The 20,330-nt window shown below is 37.8% G+C and overlaps 1 protein-coding gene across 3 annotated transcripts in view; it reads right to left on the minus strand.

The window, feature by feature from the left end:
• Positions 1 to 5,287: 5,287 nt before the first annotated feature.
• TRHDE (thyrotropin releasing hormone degrading enzyme) overlaps positions 5,288 to 20,330 on the minus strand; it is a 209,829-nt gene continuing 194,786 nt past the window's right edge. For all 3 annotated transcript variants that reach the window (XM_064655637.1, XM_064655636.1, XM_064655635.1), the window contains 2 exons: positions 14,590 to 14,671; positions 5,288 to 12,726 (listed from right to left, as the gene is read on the minus strand). In XM_064655637.1, coding sequence (XP_064511707.1) covers positions 12,583 to 12,726; positions 14,590 to 14,671 — 226 coding nt within the window. In that variant the 3' untranslated portion in view covers positions 5,288 to 12,582. The remainder of the gene's footprint in view (positions 12,727 to 14,589; positions 14,672 to 20,330) is intronic.

The raw sequence follows: 20,330 nt of genomic DNA on the forward strand, positions 1-20,330 counted from the left end.
TACCAAATGATTGTCATCTGTGAGAACAGACAGTGTCTATCTTCAAACATATATTGGGATATATTGCTTCCCATCTAACACAAGTGACAAAGATTTTTGAAAAAAAAAAAACAGAAGTCCTCCCTTAGTTTGATGGTTGCTTTTTTGCATTCAGGTTCCGACCAACTCCCTGAGCTGGGCTTCAATTACTAATTTAATTTACAGTAAATGGAGTCAGTTTTTTCCCATAAGTTCATCTTTCACTTCAGGTTATGCCTTAACATTTCCTATGTATAATATCCTACTTCTGAAATTAATTATATTCATTGTTTCTATCCACCTTACTGCATTAGTTGCATTTTTTATGATGTGGTTTGTTGGGTTTTTTCACCATGTTAACTAAAGGATCCTCTACAACTAACACAGACGCAGGCATCTATCTAGCAGACAACTAAACTTAGCAAGTCTGACACACATTGTAAGAACCAGGCTCTTTTGAAGTAGCGCATTACAGTGCTTTGTCTCAGTTGTTTAAATCTCTCTGGCTTGGCTAAAATGGGACTGGATAGTACATTAATTGAATCATTACTGTGAGGACATACGGAAGTCCCAGTCCTGCTGTGCTTTCAGACCAGTGGATACAATTCTTCTGCCACCAACTCTGATACAAATTAGAAGTTGCCGGCACAACCTAGAGTAAGTGAACAGACTTACTTACCAGCAAGACAAACTCAATCTTGCCCAACTGAAAGTGAGTCAGCTCTGTTTATTTGAGTTTATTCACTTGTCTATACATGCCTGCACTTAACTTGCTTAAGTATGTAGAGCCAATTCTCATTATGCATTTCCTTTAATCTCTTGGTTTTAGCAAATCTCATTGCTTTACTTTAATTTTTCGAATGTAGTTTCTACATCAGGAGCTGCAAGTTTAACATGTGTAGGAAGCCAGTAGTAGAATTCTACCCTTTTATAACTTTAAAAAAATCACTTAAAATGTGTAGCATCATTTTATACTTGATTACAAAGTAGAATTGCTGAACACAAGTGAAATGCTTTTAAAATTGCAATTGGAATTGCATATCTAATTTTAAAAACATGACCATTTTCCCATTTATTATATGCATATTTTTGATTATTTAGCCTCCACAGAAATTCCATGCAGCTATATCAATTAAATATTTGCCCATTTTCATTTATTGTACACACAAAAACCAGTAAAATGCAAACCACATCCATGCGTTTGAAATTTTTGTATTAAGCAAGGTCACAGAAGAATGAATTATGTAAAGACAGACGCAGAGAGAGCTTTTATGAACCATGATCCTGATATTTTGTCTTCAGTTTTTTATTCATCTGACTATTTTTCCCAGGCTGAACTATAAGTTACTGAAACATACTCTCAACAATAAAGAGATTTAAAAAGAACAAAAAACTTCCTGAGTCAACCATTTATCTGCTACTGAATTCTGTGAGCTAATCTTAGTTCAAGCAAGAGCTCCCCTAAGCAGTTCATATATTTTAATATGGTACAAGTACTCTGGATACATGGTACAGTTTATGCCTTAATTGGTTTTAAAACTAAAGTGAAAAATCTGCAGCTGCAGAGCACACTGGGTGAAACCCTAACCAAGGCTCTTGGCCTGCCAGCCTAAACCAGTCACAATAAGGCAGTAAGGAAGCCTTGACCTTTTACTGTTTCTCAAACTCTTCACATTTAGCTGTAACCATCAACCAGTGTTTATCTTCAGCAGAAATAACATCTTACACTTGGTGGTAACTATGGGAGGAATATTTTAAAGTGCATGTTTCATTAATCTTGGCCAGTGACAATGTTTTTAACATAAAGTATTGAGCTCTCTTCTATTGTGCCGGTTCCACTGGAGATTATTGTTAACTGCTTATCATTAAACTAGGCCTGTTGATGTGAAATAATCCTCTGTAGATAATTTTTTTCAGTCTTTTAATTCAGCATTTAGCTCAAAGTGCCTTCTGTGTAAGCTTTTCTCAGAGCCACAATCCCAATTCTTGCTTGTGTCTTGTTTGTTTGTTTTTTTTCTTTCTCATTTGTTTTATCTTTTTTGGCTGAGATCTTCCACTGCTTGTCTTTTATAGCTGCAAAAATCTTCAGAATACAATCAAGAAAGAACCCCTCCCCAAAGTGCCTCCACTTTCCAAGCTGATGTGCTGTCCTTTGGAGCAACTTACCTGCCTTTACGGTTACTTACCTGCTTGGGTTAACCTGCTTTTAACCACACAAAACATTACAGGCTTTTTGAAAGGACATAACTGCTCTGACTTCCACCTACATATCTGGAAATACATGCTGATTTTGTGCTAAGACTTCTATTATTACATCATTACTCTAACCTCCACAGAAATGTATTCAAAACATATCAATTAGCCAAGCAGATGAGTGCAATGAGAAAAATGTGTTACATCCGTGATTGTAGAGCAGAAACAATATATACTTTTAATGGATATAAAAGTGTATCTCTGAAAATAATACCATTTATTTAAAACCATATTTGTGAGCTATTTCATCTTTTTAAGGGCTGGATTCACATTTGTGCTTGTGCCTATTGCAACCTTTTGACAGTTTTATTGTTGAAAAACTCAAGGTACATCTCATAATTGTACCAGGAACATGCATTTATCACTGGCAACAGTTCTGTGCCACATGAAATGAATTACTGTAATAGACATGTCATGTAATAGCATCTTATTATCCTCCCCCACTTCCTCCTCTTTTTCCTAACCTTCTGCAATGAGCAGGTCAAAAATGATGGCAAGTAGAACAGACAAAATGATTCCTGAAAAAGTTCAAGAAGCAAAATGATGCCTGCTAAAAATAATGCTGTAGCAGTACAATGAGTAATTAACACTATGCTCAGTACACTACATAATGAAAGTGCCATACTAGGGCCTTGAGCCCTAATGCTGCTGTTCAGCCCTAGCAGTGTAGCAGAAAGTGGGGCACTTTGGTGGATCAGGGGCATGATGGTTAGCACCATGGAAGACTAAGGCTCCTAAGATCCTTCTGCCCTAGTTTCTTCACTGCAGCCCTCTTATTACTGCTGAGGCAAGGCAAAACCTTAAAAATACACCCAGGCTTTACCTGCTGTTCCTACAGTTGCTGTGCCCAGAGAAGCAGACAGGGGAGGAGGTGACCCATGGAAAGAGTGCCGGAGGATGCAGTCTCACCATGACCCTGTTGATGCAGTTCTCATTGAGTCTTGCACCATTAGTTCAGATTCTTATGGGTTGACTTCAGACAAATTGACAGAAACATAGGGGACAGTATGGGCTAGATTCAGTACAGAATTTCTGTAGTTTGACATCAGCCCCATGAAGCAAAAAACAACTACTGGTAGGTGTAGGGTGCCTCCTTTTAATCATTCAGCAATTTCTGTTTACTTTAATTACCTTTTGGCCAGAGTAGATGTAGCTGCTAACTCAAAGACTAAGTTTCAACATAATGAGGCTTTAATTTCCCAAGCATATCTCTATTATTTCACATAATTTCAGCCTTACCTTCATTATACTTTCTGAAAAATCTCTTTGTGCTCATTTTCCCATCTCATCCGTAAGACAGCCTCAGTCACGTCATTCTCAATATTGTTTGCCTAATGTGGGGTTTACGTGCTCGATTCTCAGAAAAGCCAGGATTGTCAACAGCTCACTGAACTGTTTCTTTTCACTCTCTTGACTCTGATAGCAGTGGGACTCTGTGTGGTGCCTTCCATGCTGAAGGTGCAGTTTAAACAAACTAGATATATTTTTGCTATGAATAGGAGGAAGCAGGAAATTAGTCAGCAAAAGCTGATTTTCTGTTATTAAGATAACAAATACTCCTAAGTCAATTTACAAGCCAAAGGCTCTAGCTTCTTTTCCTCCTACACTCTCCAGCTCAGCTGAGGAGCTTTCAAAGCAAATGGGTGACTTTGAAGTTCTGGTTTTACTGAAGACACTGAGCTGAGAGTAAATAAACAGCTCTTCATTTGGTCTTGTATGAAAATGTTCAACTTGAAAGCAGCTCAGCCACTGAACAAAATGCTGCTCATTGCAGTGGCCACACTGGGGAAGAAACAAGCATGTTCTTTCTGATGTTTGATTCTGAGATGTGCTGCCTGTGGGATTTCAGAGGGAACTGCCATTTCTCACTCCTCACATTCTCCCAGGGATGCTTCCAAGGTGGTCATGCACTTTGTCTCAACTCATTCAACACTCATGGGGAGGTACATGTAGCAGAAAAGAGAAGGAAAGGTCCCTTCTAGGAGCAGTACATCCTAGCCTTTTATAGTTTATCTTACACTCCACTATCCACTCTTAATGTGAAAGCTCTCTATTGGCCCACAAGCCTCCTCCTCAGGTCCCCTGAACCTGATCCAGAACTGAACTCAGGAAAATGAGGTATGAAGGGTATGTCTCCATATTCTGCTGATACCGCATACTGGATTCTAGCCCCAGTATAATACAGTGAAGTGTTTAAAGGCAGGATACTATAAACATAGTCATTTAGACCTCAGCTCTGCCTACCTGGGCTCAAAGCATCAAAGCTGTCTGTTGTGCTTTGCAAAATCAGGACCTTAAAAATTCCCTCCAGCTTTTCAGCAGACTAAGATGTGCAGTACAGAAGAAAGCATCTTTATTGTTAACAAAAAAAAGAAAAAAAAAAAAGAAAAAAAAAAAAAGAAAAAAGACATTCTGTCTTTGAAAGCTGTATTTGGAAAAATACAGGATTGGCTTTTACTCCCAGTGATGTCAATGTCAAAGCTCCAATTGACTTCAGTGTGAACATGATTGTATCCAATGGTTAAATAATTGCACATATTTCACATCTCATTGTTACTGAAAACTGCTCTTAAAAAAAGGAAAATAATAGCCTGGATTCAAGTACTCTATTAAAAAGTCATTTGAACTGCATTCTAGTTGAAATCACTTTTACCAATGAAAAGATCTTTTTGCTTATTCAAAATTTACATAATTAGAAAAGCACAAAAGACAGACTTTGCTCTCTATTCCAGTCTTAGTCCTGCTAGTCTTGAAGTGCTTAAGAGTACCTCCAAGCCCAAATTTTGTATTTTTCTGTGGTTCTCTGCTTTCTACTAGTCCCAGCATTTTAATATGTTTTGAAAAATTCCTCATGCCAAAAAATACTTTCTCTTGCATCTTTTTCATTGTAAAACCTCAGTTTATCTACTCAGCATTATGAAACTGTTATCTCAACTGAAATGGGAACACAATCAAAAGGCTCAGCATTATTTATCTTAGTTATTTCTCCAAATCAGAAAATTAAGACAGTGATGAATTACACATTACTATACAAAATTTTATTATCAGAGAAAAAATTCAAATTTTTTCTGCTTAAAATACAGAAGATAACATTCCTCTTTAAAAAATTCCATTTAGTCAGTCCTTAGAGTGGAATAAAAATTTTATGTTGAACATATAGTGGTCCCATATTTATGTAGTCATTTTAAAGGCATATAACAGAAAACACTGTTCTGCTAAACTGAAACAGAAATTCATATATTTTATTTGGCTAATGGTTTCATTTGTGGATTAGTTCTATATTCATTATGATTAGTGCTATATTCATTAATTAACATTGTAAAAATAATTCTGCTTTTATTTCAAAATCCTAGGATGCTCCAAACAAATGAAAATTTTTGTTGAATCTGGCATTTTAGATATACTGAGAATCAGTAAACATCTCCCCTCTATATGAAAAATATGGTTTTCCATTAAAAAAAAAATAGAGAGGAGAGCAGTTGGCTCTATATGAAGTTGTGATTTTAAATTCAGCAAAACAACATCACCATATCCTGCACCTGAAACCTGTGCAGAAACAGGTTTCCACTTAAATCACTTTCCAGAAAGACTAGTTCAGCCATATGCATGAGGTTGCAATGAGTATCCATTAATCTGAAGCACATGATTAATCCCACAGACATCAGTGGTCCTGCCTAAATGCCTACATATTTGGTTGAGTCTTGGTCAACGCAGCCTCACATCCTGCCTTACATCCAACTGTTTTGCTGAGTTGAAACTTTTTGAGTAAGATCTATAAATACAAATAATCAATGAATGCTTTGTCAAAGCAAAATATCCAGAACTAGAAGCTATACATGCACATATATATGGTACATAGAGAGAAAAATGTGATATTACACAATCATCTATATTTTCTTTATATGAAAGCAACATTCTGATCTGGCAAACAGACATTTGTGTGAAACCATTTGTGAACTGTATCTAAACTGAACCAATTCCACCTCTTACTTGACAAAGAACTGAATTCCAAAGAATACAGATTTGAGAAGTGATGGAAAAATATGTTCTTCTAATTAGAGTATTTAGAACTAATCTAAGGTTGAGACAGAATTAACAGAAGACTCATCCATTATAACCAGCATTAACAGCTGCAGGATGACTTCTTTCTTCTTAAAGTGTCAAAAGATCTTACATGTGGAGTGTCTTGGGAAAAGAAGGAAATTTATCACCAAACCTTTATTTTCAATAGTATGATCCATTTATGTCATGGACATGTGTGTAGTGGAATAGATCATTAGTTTTCAGAGAACTGATTTATGTTTATCTTCTGCAAAAATAGAGTAACTAGACACCTTTCAACAAAACATCAGACAAGAAGCTACAATCTCTGTTTTTATAAGGCTCTGTGTCTCACCCACACTGAAGCCTGTTGTCTTGCGAACATAACAGCAACATAGCAAAATTACATTTACACATATAATAAAGCTGTCTTTGTACAGGGTAGTTATACAGTAATTACAATGATTTTTCCATCAGAAACTGTCAGAATTTTTTTTTTTTTTTTTTTTTGCAGAGTGTCTAAGTCCAGGGAAGTCCATCTCTGCTGAAATCTATTGTTTGCAGGAAAAAGAGAGGGTAGTAGCCACACTCTTCACAGTACAGTATTTTACAGTTGTCCAAAAATATTATAAAACTTTATCACATTGGAACCAATCACAAAGTATTATTCTAATGAAAACCAAAGGAAAACAAAAAACATTTGTCATCCAATATGTGCTACTGAAAGCTAGATACAAATACACAAAAGATCCTGTACACCAGCCGAGCCATCACCTCGGGGGGCTGTTTTGAGACCAGTGGGTTAGATCCTCAGCTTTAATTCACATTAGTCACTTCAAGGGATCTACCTCACTGCACCAACAGAGGATCTGCAGCCACACACGTGCTGTCAGTTTGGCTACAGATTACTTTGAAATTACATAAATGAACATATTAAGTGGAGTGAAACATAACATAAGACTACATTTTGGCTCTTGGCATGATCCATTGTATCAAAGCTATCCTTATCAGGCAGATTTAAGTGATGCTACCCAGAAAATGTTGGGGCACTCTAGCAGAAGTCTCCTGGCTCATGACTGTCTGCTGCAGTACAGCCCCTCTGCTCTCACAAAGCTGCTCTCCTCCGTGTTCTTTACTGACAACACTGATATTCTTAGGAAATGGTGCACACAAAATAAGCAAAGCATTCTGAAATACTATTTGGCAAGGTCAGACTTACTTTGCTAGTTACAAATCAGTCAAATTTAAGTGCCTTTTCTTCTGAAAAAGCACATTTGGTCTGATCCACAGCACTTGCTCATTGGGTGATTCTCCTTAAACATACCTCAATAGCTCCATATGCCTTTTATAAATTCCAACCTCAGCTGTATTACTATATTCTGAGGTCAAGTTCAGAATCCTCACTGTCAGCATAGACACAAGATAGAACTAAGTGGAACCAGATTTTTCGAAATATACTTGATTTTAAAATTCTGCTCCAATTAGGGCATGTGGCCTTTGGTGAAAAATCCTTCTTCCCCCTCCTTCCCACTGAAAACAAAATTACTCATATCACCATGGAAAGGACAAGAGTGTCTATGTTCCTATTTATATCTGAAAATTAATTTTTGACTGTTTGAAATTACTTCTGAAGAACAGACACTAAAATATTGCAGACTTTTACATATATTTTTGGTCAACTCTTTTCAGGTGGGGTAGCCAGAGCTCAGGGCTTATGTTTTTTCTGGGCAACGCAGGTTCACTAGCTGAACCTTTGCTTTCTGCTAGCACAGGGCAATCATATTCATCTCTGAAGATCATCCACAACCTGTACCCCGCAAAGGGACCTTCTGTCCCTCCCAAACAGCTGAAAGAGAGCTCGATGGAACCTCTCTGGTTCCCAGATGGTTTCCTAACCCAGGTGGTCTCGTGGCAGTGGCAGGTAACACATCCAGCACTTTTCTGACTGCTTCATCCACAGCTGGGCAAACAGACTCTCTTCAGGCTGCTCCACAGCTGGATGGTCCTTTTACTCTTTCATGCTCATACTGAAACTGTGCCTATATACCCTGATTAAGGCAGGCAGCCTGATATGGTGAGTATTTGTAACAGGAGTGGTGTTAAGTGGATTATATACATAAACCATTCTCAAAGCCACAGCCATTTTCCTCAAAGGAAAAGTTGCACATTTGACTCAAAGTCTATTTTCAGTATCAGCTATGATCATGTGGAAAACCAAACCTTATGATGCAGGTTTCTAAACAAAGGCACCCTCACCTGCAATTACTGGTTTCACTTAATTCTACCCAAATAATTAAATTGTTATGGGAAAAATATCTCTATGGAGGATTTTTCACATTCACACACTAACATACACACATAATACATATAATTTTCATTTTTTTATACTTTACCACTAAGGATTTAATTGTATGGTTCAGGATCTTTGCTGTGCAAGTAACCTTCTGCATCATTAGATATGTTTCCTTTGGCACTCTAAATCTCAGTGAAATATCCACAACAGACCAAAAGCTACACGAAATTCATCTTCAGTTCCTAACATAGTACTGGAATTCTTGCTATATTCACTGAAAAGATCATCAAAGGTCACAGATTTGGATGTACTGGAGAAGACACAAAGTTTTTTTATCATAATAAATGTCCAAGTACTCCCAGTAATAGCAGAAGTGACATTTCATTTCAGAAGAATGTTTTCACATTGTTCTGCCCTAGTCACAATTAGTAGCTACTAACATTTTAACAGCTATTAGCAATGGATACATGAATTATTCTACCAGCTACAAAATAATAGGCCGAGATATTTGTAGTTGACAATTTTATAAAAATACAATAGACATTTTGTTATGCTGGCATAGAATCATGTCTATTCATATGTCTTCCTATATGATTTAGGATGACATATCAATTAATAACTGCAAAGGATCCTGAGTCATACGAAGGCTGATTATAGATTCAAGCCTCATCAAATCTCTATAAAATGAACTCAGGGCCTAGGTGAGGTCATGTCCACACTGCATTCACATTTTGCAAGATCTCCTCTCATTGGAAAGGATAACGTAAAATCCTGGATTAGAAAATGCTGAAATGTTTGGAATATTTGGCTTCCTAATCACAATCCAAATCATAAAAATTAGGACCATCTTTAGATGAGGACAAAGGAAGAAAAGGACTGGTAAAGGAGAAAGAAAAATCAATAAAATAAATAGATTTTCTAGGTAGACTGTATTAGAGTTTTCCATGAGGAATCAACTGTTCTTTAATACACAGCTGTGTGGAACTTGTTATTAAAAGAAAAGTCTCTAAAGGCATATAAACAAATGCAGGGTTTGAATATCGTAGAAAACAGTTTTAATTTTGCTGGATTTAATCCATTTAAATTTAATCCTGATTCAATGTGAAACAGCAAAATACAGAATATAAAAAATAAAATAATAGAGAATGATAATGGAAAAGTCAGCTGAACCTTAGTTAGAGAAATAATACCAACATTCCTAGAATACAACAATTATAAGCAACACATGAATAGGTACATATAATATATTCATTTAGGGCTTGATATCTGTGGCAGACCAGTTGCTCAAGGCCACTAAAACATTAATGTACATCCAACACCAGCTAAGTGTGCAAGAACTTCAATTCAAATGATCAACAGTGGAAATTTCTGTGCACTGTGCAAAATACACAGGCTGTGTATTTTGACTTTGGAATATATTGTTAGCTGTCCTTTATCAGTGGGAAGATCAGAAACTTTTATGCACATCCTGAAGATATGTGGTTTAATCTGTGGTTCTGAAAAAGTCATCAGAGACAATATGGAATAAAATTGTAAAGGGACAGACCATTTCACACTTCTGTTCACTGAAATCCTCAAAGCCATTCATGTTTGAGGTCTTGGTTTTCTGAATACTCTTTGGATATCATCGTTTTGGCCTTCATTATAGGGTAGAGGTTATATTAAATAGTATTTGGCTTGCTTTTTTATTACAAAAAAATCTGCATGTGATTTGTCTTAGTAGAAATTAAAAATGTGATGCTACATACTGGCGTTGAGGTTGAGTTTGGTCAACCATATAAAATAATACTTTGCACTTTTAAATGCCTTTTATCAGAGGATATTCAAGTGCTTTGCTAACATTAGTCAAGCCTCACAACAGCCCTGTGAGGTAGGTAAAATACATAGGAGGAGGAAGATTTCACTCAGTTTTGAGACAATGTCTCTGGGTATTAGGTTCACTAGCACTGGAACATAGCACAAAGGTTTAGGGCTTACTATAAGGCAAAGAGTTACCAGTACAAGAGCACAGGATTCCCTCTTCTTTTGGTTATGTGAGCCAACCTAACGTACTACACAGCACTGAACAGCTGAAAAAAAGCCCACGTAAGGATTTCATACACCACCCAATCCACAAACAACACCCTCTGCACAGTAAAAGATACACAATGACAGGCACAAGATGGGTATGACAGCTTAGTTATGGAATGGGTCTACTAGTTCTTGAGGAGCAGACTACAACAGGAATGAGAGCCCAGAAAACAATACTGTCTCCACATAATTCTGAAAATATCTGAAGATGCTTGAGTTTAGTTCTTTTGGCAGTAATGTTTCAAATAACAACTTTCTGGGGATAAGCAACTGCAACTGTAAAGTGTGTTGCTAACTTCCATGCTTTGTGAAGGAAACAACCAGATAAAATGGCTGCTCTCTACTTTGGTTGGCCACATGTTCCCAATGTACAGGGCCAGGATGTGCTCAGATGGTTGGTGTTGGCAGGAATGGGATAAAGAAACACTGTTGCACATTTACATTCTACCTCTGAAGCTGCTGTAATCTGCCTCCTGAAAACTCTGTAACTTTGTGGTTTTTTCCTCCACAATGTAGACATGAGAGAGATTTTGGCCCCCATCACTTTTATCCTCAACGTTTAGGTTCAGTGGTGTAGATAGCCATTGTACAACTCCACTGGGTTACTGATCTGTCAGATTAAGGATTAAGAAGAAACAAACGTGATTAAGAAAACCATCACCCATCTACAACAGTCTATGTGGAATATAAGGGAAGAGAAAGAAAACCATGTTCTCAATATTACTCAATACAAATAAACACACATACACACCCCTCACTTTCTCCATATTTCACTTTTCTATGATGGCATAAATGGTACATTCCATATTTGCAGAAGTATTGCCCACATAGAGAATCTGACCTGTCTATCGTAATAAATCACTACAGAGGCTGGTCTACCACATGCAAGACAGCCCTCTTGGGTAATTTTAAGTCTTTGCATGCAAGATATTCTCCCTTTTTCGCTAATTTCCTTTTGAATCTTATCTTTATTTATAATACTTGTGCACTATCAGCTACAAAACATACTACTACACAGGTTGGGTAACATGGGTGACCCATTGTGAGTATCACTGCCTTGTAAAATAGCTGAGAAGAGGTGGTTCGTGGATTCTGTGAAATAAATGCGAAGTTCCTGTCCAACACTGCACACAGTCACAGCTAAAACTACACTGTTTCACTGATCAGCAGTGAACAAATATACATTATTATAATGCAAGGATGATGTCCTCATTTTCTCTCTCTAATGCCCCTCCTCGACCCTTTCTCTTTCTCCTCTCTCTCACTATTTTGCTTATTTAAATACAGGAATATGGCGACTGCAGGAACAACTGGCAACTCAAAAAATGAGCTGGCATCCTTGTAATCATTAAGAGACAATCTGAGTGGTAGATGAGTTGGCAGAGAGCAGGAAAGTTGACTTTACATCTCATACTGCCCCAAGCTGGAAGCCTTCTGCATTTCCTTTTCCTTGCTTTCCCTTTGTTCATTGAAATACTGATTGTCGTAGAGTCTTTGTGCTTTGTATAATGCCCAACTTTGATGTAACTGGAACTCACATATAAAATGTGGCTGTTTACATAAGCATGCTAAAATACAGGCAGAGACAGTACAAGCATGCACAAAATAGTCTATGAAGGATTTTTTTGTTTGTTTTTCTTCAACATTTACATGCATCACTTAATATCATGTTTGGTTCTGTACATTGAGGACTAGATTTCACAAACATTCATGATCTTGTCTGCTGAAAATCTTCTTGACAATTTCACAAGAGCTCAGTGTAAAAATAAAAACCACAATGAAAAAAGAAAAAATCCCTTATCCCTGCAATCTGATCTTGTCTTGCTGATTTTCATGTTGAACACTTCTAAAATGTCTCCTCTTCTTCTTGCAGTGTGTCATGTTAAATGGTCGGCTGAAAAGACAGATTAGTGTGTCAAGGATTTTCTTAGCCAGTGGAATAGTTCTTCCTTATAAAGCCTTTGCCACCGCACATTGGCTTCTACTGTTTCCACGGCGCGAGAGAAAGAGACAGCAGCTCCCCCTTCATAACTCTTTATAAAGTTCTTTAGCTGGAAATACAAGTTAACAGGTTAAATTTGCAGCAACTAAAGAAAGCAAATATTTCCACTGCACACAAACAAGCCAGGCATTTAGGACAAACCTCGATGATCACTGCAGAAGTAAATGCAGTATCGGGTAGAAAGATTTAGTAGGAAATGTAATAAGACAGCACACTGTCAGTTAGATGTGATGCAATTGTTTCACGTTGCACTGGAAGATATTGACATGTCAGCGCTGGATCACATTAATATCGTTACCTCCTTCCCTCCTACAGCTCAGCTGCTGCACTGCGTAGATGGCTGCTCTAAAATTTATTTCTACCTAAGAAACCAAGCCGTGAGCACTGGAACTGCTTCTAATTAAGGTTTATTTGCAAATATCAGAAGGTAGCCCTGATGTCTTTTGGTTTTATCAAGCTTCACAATATATTTATTTTACTTTCATTTGCAGATCCCTTTTGATGATAAAATACAGGTCTGTTGTTGAAAAAAGGAAGGGATGGTTACAGTGTGAAGAGAATGGCAAAATAGCAAGTGGGCACTCATTTAACAATGTTTGAATGCCTGAAACATACCCCTTCCCTTATGAGAAAACTTTGATCTTTTTTCTGCAGACTGAAAACACCCCTGCTGTGTTCTTGTCTATACTCAAATTATAGCACCATCACCTGCATCATTACAGCTAATGGTGGTGTGCTTTGAATTACTGTTCTTTCTAAGTGAGAATTGCAAGGCTGATCTGCATAGTAGATCCCATGTTACATTGACTTGTATAAAATTAGGTGGCGTTAGCAACTCTTGCAAATAACTAGTGAATTTCTGTTTGCTGGTGACACCAAATTCACCTTGATTATTAAATTCCAACTGCTCTTTGTGCGTGGGCTCAAAGCTGTAAAGGCTGATTCTGCAACTGTCTGTTTCCCATCACAGTTAAAAGCATGGAAAGGACCTGGAAACTATCAAAATCAGACTTTACTTGATCTCTGTACTTTTTATACCAAAGTATTTACAAAGGTTTAAAAGAAAGGCCAGTTTCTTTAAGGGAAGTACAAACACACAGCTTGCCAATGCTGTCGCGGACGTTGAAACTAACAGTACAAAAGGCTTCCTTGAGCAGGGCAGATGTTCAAATCTGGCCAGCACTATCATTCCCACCTGGGTAATTTTGAGAAAACCAGCTGCAGCTCTTCCCTAAGTTCCTGAGGCCACTAGACTTGAGTGCAGACAAGTGGTTGGATGCAAAATATCATAATGCAATCAGAGTTCAAGTAATGGTGACTGTGCTGCAATATGAACCATTGGATCCATTTGGAGCAAGGTTGAGCAGCTGCTAAGCAGGGCTCAGCAAAACTGCACAACTACCTCAGTCAGGACAGATGTTAAGTTAAAATGAGAAATCTTTGCAATCTAAATAATAAGTACTTTGCACTTAGAACAAATTATTTTGGTCAGCATATTCAAGTTAACAGCTTTTCTCACATGGAAAATACTGTAAGCAAGAGAAAAAGAGAGAATATGCTTCTACTTTCAACACTGCTGTTTTCAAGGGCTGGTCTCTGCAGCATAAATTAATGTGGATAGAAACATCTCATCTTTAGTTTCTCAACCAATAGTGAAGAGAAAAAAACAAACCTTCACATCCAGCCAAGCACAAAGAGGTGTCTGCACAATCCCCCTCCTGACACCACCTCTACACACTCGTGTGATTTTGCAATCTGCTCCTCATCCTTGTGCTGCCCAACTGCATGGACAGCTGGGCCTTCAACTGCAGCTGAGCAACCAGAGTTTCTGGACAACCTTATTACTGTTCCTGCCTGACCCTCTGTCTATGACAAATACAGCCTCACATGCCGAAAGTAATTTAAAAATTACCTCTCTTAGTTCTCCTTCAGTATTGAGGAATTCTGTGACCCCACTGACAAGCTTTGAATTCATAAATAATGCTTCTCCATACCTGCAAGGGCAAAAAGAAGATGCATAGAAAATTAGAAAGTAATCATCTGTAGGTAAGTGAAAAGGCATGGGACTGATTCTGGGGAATCAAGGAAATAGTACTGGAACTGGACACTGATATTTCAGTGTTTCATGATAGAACCCTAGACTGAGATGCTCTTGTAGACTGAAATATTTGTAGTTATTTTGAGTCAGATGCTCTTAAGTAGAATGGGCTTTACTACAGACACAAATGAGCGCTTCTGAGGAGGGAAGGACCAAACCATGCTTAACAGAACAGTTTTCCACATAATGACACCAAAATACAGATGTCAATGAAGGAGCAGAGCAACAACTATGAGAAGTATTCTGAGGAACCCTTCTAGCTGTACCATTAAAACAGACTTTTTGAAATGCTGCAGCCTTCTCTGCATTTTTTATTCATTCACCTCATCTACATTACAAATTGCCTCTCAATAAGTGAACTGAATCAAATTTTATTGTTCCAGTACCTGATAATTAAAATAAATAATACTGATAGAGAATAATACTGCTAAAATAATCCCCTGGGCCATGATATAGCATCTTCAAAGAACCAACCTGGAATGAAAATTTCAAAGCTTGGGCAAGGAATATTTAAAGGATATTCAGCAGCCACCAGCAACAACCTTCAGCAGACAGTTGCTTTGAAATTGGCCAATCAAATCCTCCTGTTCACTTGCTTTTCCAAAAGTTTTTTTCAATTCTCCAAATGAAGCATCTACATGACTCCTGACCAGACTACTTCTTAAGTCTTACGTTTCACATTAAAATAGTTTGTGAGGTTTGTTGATGTGGTTTTTTTCTTTTAGTCTTTAGCATGAAAAATATAATTCCATTGGAAAACCAAAGCAAGTCTTTTGCTCAAGTTAGATGTCATTCAGCATCGTAAAAACACTTGACAAATAGTCATCCTTATCTGCATCTCCATACACGTCCAAAGCAATATCTAGCTAATCTGAACATGACTGTTTTTAAGATAGAGAATCCAGCTCTCCTGTAAGACGTGTAAGTATTACTGATAGACTTCACTGCAATCAAGTTTATCTGGGGAAACAATTCAGTTCATCCTCCACTTTTACAAACTGATTTATAGAAGGAATTCAAAATTCCAAATGAAATGAACTAGTGCAGGCATGACTTTCTGTTTTGCTTCTAGTAATCCCAAATTAATTACCCTTCAATGCTTAGGTATTCTAAGCTACAGTTCTTTCAAAAGGGAGAAAGAAAGAGAAGGAGAGAGATAGCCAAAGTGAGAAGGATATAAAGACGAAGAGGGAAGATAACTAGGTTCTCTTTGATAAGATTCTCTTTTAGGGAAGGTTTACACCATGTTGCTTGCTATCTTGAGCTTGTGTGAGGAGAAACACAGAGGTATCAAAAATCCTACTCCCTGACCACTAATACCTGAATCATTCACGGATATTTCAGCAAGTACATCTCTTTTCCCAAAACCTCGGTCACACTGGCATATACAGACATCCAGAGGCAAACATCTCCGATGGGAAGTATGGATTTCATGGTCCTTAAGCATGTTTAGGCTTTCTAACAAAGCCCTTTATTATTACAGTCTCAGCTTAGACATAATTGACTGTTTGGAACACTGGAAGCTCCTCTTGATGGGGTCTTTTGACGAGGTTACCAATCCACTTTAGAAAAGTGACCTCATAAAAAGAGCTGCAGGGGTTTTATTTTTCTTGCAGCCTACCGTAGCCACAGTGCAAACAAGAAGTAACAGAATTTCTTCCACTGAAAATGATACCTTCATGCATACCTGTGCTGATTACTGCCCATTAGGCATACTTGGTAAAAAGTCAGCCATTAACAGCAATTTCTATACAAGCTCTGCTGGCAAAAATTCTAGAAAAGTCACTTTCAAAACAGTGTTTTGCAGGTGTGATACAGAAAAATAAATAGGAAAAGCATTTGGTCTTACAAGTGTCAGTCTTCTCACCCTTAACAGGAAAGACAACAACACTACAGAACTAGGACATGACATGCCTGAACTCCCTGGAAACACTCTGGAGACACTGGCTCTCCACCTGCACCTTTCCTTCTGTGGATGTAAAACTCCAGTTCTCCACATTTGTACAGGCTTTGCACTTGTGCAAACTCAAGAGGCAGCAAAGTCCATTTACTTTGCACAGATGTAAATGCTTTCCCATATAGTGTCAAATTTTCAAATGCTGACAAATGATTCAGCACTTCAGAATGAAGGAATTCTGATAGGTAGCTGATGGATTAAATTTTCACACACAGACACACATGTGCACACAGGATGAAAATGCTTTAAGAGGTAGTGCATGCTCAGGTCACAAGAACTCAAGCATAGTATTTTCAATTCTCTTTTTTAAAACTGTAGCAGTCCCACAGATTTCTTACTAAAGACCTGTTAGGTAACTCAAGTTTTAAGTCATCTTTATAAATTATATGGGTGATTTTGAAGACTTTATACATTATCAGTATGTTCTGGACAACATGAATACAAGCATACTATAAAAATATGAAAGGTTAACAAGATTTTGTGATAATTCTAACTCCTTGACATGCTGTGTTTAAAAATAGGAGACAATAGCATTATAATTCAATCCCCCTCAGCTATTTCATATTACTACCTGAAACATCAACACCTTTTATAATAAATTAAATGGGAAATACCACTGAGATATGACCTTATTAAATTAATTTTTTGTACAATGTGTTTTAATTTTAAATCAGATTAAATACTAAATTATAATTGTAGAAAAAGGATGCCTTGGGACAGAGTATACTTCCATCACTTCAACTATAGAATGGTTAGGGTTGGAAGAGACCTTAAAGGTCACCCAGTTCCAATTCCCCTGCCACGGGCAGGAACACCTTTCACTAGACCAGGTTGCTCCAAGCCCCATCCAACAGTACCTCACCACCCTCACAGTAAAGAATTTCTTCATATTATCCAATCTAAACCTCCCCTCTTTCAGTTTGAAGACATTACCCCTTGTTCTATCACTAAAAAGTCCTTCTCCAGCTTTCCTGTAGGGCCCTTTCAAGTACTGGAACAACAAGGTCTCCCCAGAGCCTTTCTCTTCCCCAGGCTGAACATTCCCAACTATCTCAGTATGTCTTCATAGAAGACATACTCCAGCCCTTAGATCATCTTTGTGGCCGTCTGTGGCACTCTCTCCAAGAGATCCGTGTCCTTTTTGAACTATAATTCCACAACAAAGCATGTATTTTAAAAATGTCCTAGTGTGGTGAGCTTAAATCAGAACCCTAATCATAGAATCGTAGAACATTAAGGGATTGGAATGGACCTTAAAGATCATCTAGTCCCAACCACTGTTGCCACGTGCAGGGACACCTCTCACCATAACAGGCTGCTCAACCTGACTTTGAACACTGCCAGGGTTGGGTTATCCATAACCTCCCTGGGTAAGATGTTCCAGTGCCTAACCATCCTCACAGTAAAAAATTTCTTCTTAATATCTAACCTAAATTTCCCCTCTTTCTATTTGTACCCTTTACTCCTTGTCCTATCAGTATAGTTTCTGACAAAGAGTCCCTCTCTGACTTTCTGTAGGTACCCCTCAGATACCGGAAAGCTGCTATGAGGTCTCCATGCAACCTCTTCTCCAGGCTAAACAGCCCCAATTCTCTCAGTCTGTCTTTGCAGGTGAGGTTCTTTAACCCTCTTATTGGCTTTGTGGCTCTTCTCTGGACTTGCTCCAACAGTTCCATGTCATTCTTATGTTGGGGACACCAGAACTGTATGCAGTACTCCAGGTGGGGTCTCACAAGAGCAGAGTAGAGGGGGAGAACCACCTTCCTTGACCTGCTGGCCATGTTTCTTTTGATGCAGCCCAGGATTTGATTGGCTTTCTCAGCTGCGAGCACACACTGCCGAATCACGTGGAGTTTTTCATCAACCATCATGCCTAAGTCTTTCTCTGCAGGGCTGTTCTCAATCCCTTCTCTGCCCAACCTGTAGGTGTGCCTTGGATTGCATGACCCAGATGTAGGACCTCGCATTCTACCATGTCACTGTTTCACTGAACATTAAAGGGCAAAGTATTAGACTAATTTCACCCTCTCGAAGTCTCATTTAAAAGGTTCTAATCTGTGATTACAAAACAATGTTATTTTCAATTTACATCACATATGTACAGCTTGCACTAACTGTTTCATTCCACTGCACTGAATCTTTCAGTGATCAATAAAAACTCAACTGGATGTCACTTTCAGAAAAATCAACTGCTACAATCTTCTTGGTGGCTCTGACTTGTGTTTGGAGATCAAACTGAATGAAGACAACACAAAGACAGTGTGGGGCAAAGAAACAGACTGTTATTTTCTCATTTTAAAAAAAGGACAATAACAGGTTTTTCATGAGATCTTGCTGATTGTTAAGAATTCAGATTACACAGAGATGCATTCCACACAAGCGAAATAAATACAATTCAAATTCTAGGTGAAGTTAAGCTATTTAAAATTGAAACACAAAAAAGATTTGGCATGTGGCATAGTTTTCTAAATATTTTCTACTTGTCTACACTGCTTAACCTTGTCCACATCTAAAATCACAGGTGTTAGCTATGTTGTCAGATGAACGGGCTTGCTAAGGCAAAACACGACTACTGCATATGTGTTTACAGCAATACAGATTGTGATAGCTTTATGCCTAAACTCTGTATAAATCCCTGGAGGAACCTGAACAATTATTTGGCATCTGCACTGGGTTGCATAATAGTAATGTGTCTGCCATTCAGTTTTCATGTAGAAGTCCAATTCCTGGAATAATCACACCAGGAGCAGAGAATTCTTAATTTTTAAACTCTTCAGCACTCTTAAAGCTTTTTGGAAATGGCTGTCAAAAAGGATGCTCCTGCAATATAAACTTCCAAAACCAATTCCAGCTCAAACCTATTTTCCCAGCTGAACTTCTTCTAAAATACCACTATACTATAAAATATTATCCAAACCGGCATTAACAGCTTTCTGAACTTTTAGGAAAGTTGCTCAGCATCTGAGTTTCCTTGACTCTTGATGCTGTGAAACCTCTAGAAAGTTTGTACCTGTATTTATCAGGCACTGGGATTTAGTTCCTTAAATACAGCATCTTAAATATACCATTTCAAATATTCTGTGGTACACCAGTTGGCTCCTCACAAGTCCAGAATGGAACATATCTCCAATACTTTTCCTGCCAACACCACAGGAGTGCCTGGTGTGGAATATCTGAAATTCTTGGACACCTGCCTTTAAGAACCCAAGCTTCATTTGAGTTGTGGTCCCTTCTAATCTGTCAGTATCAGATGAGCTGTTGTGCAACCTTTCAGGCCCTCAGGCTGTCCCTAAAGAACTAAAGAAATTAGTCATTCATTGAATTAATATAAAAATCTTCACCAAAAAGCATTTTAAAATGTTGACTGGGCTTCTGAGTACGAGCATGTAGCACTTGTTCAAAGAGAAAGAGAAGCAGGTGTAAGGAGCAACCCTGTCTCCTTTCTGTTCATCTATTTTTAATTTCAAATGTTGGTCCTTTATTACTTGAAACTCACCTGAAACACAGAGTGGAAAGAAAAGGGATGACACTACATTAGCATCCTTTTGAAAATGGAAATGTTTGAAAAAGGGTTTGTTTTTTTTTTTCCACAGTTGAA

This window comes from Pseudopipra pipra, chromosome 5 (assembly GCF_036250125.1).
Source record: "Pseudopipra pipra isolate bDixPip1 chromosome 5, bDixPip1.hap1, whole genome shotgun sequence".
Taxonomy (NCBI): Eukaryota; Metazoa; Chordata; class Aves; order Passeriformes; family Pipridae; genus Pseudopipra; species Pseudopipra pipra.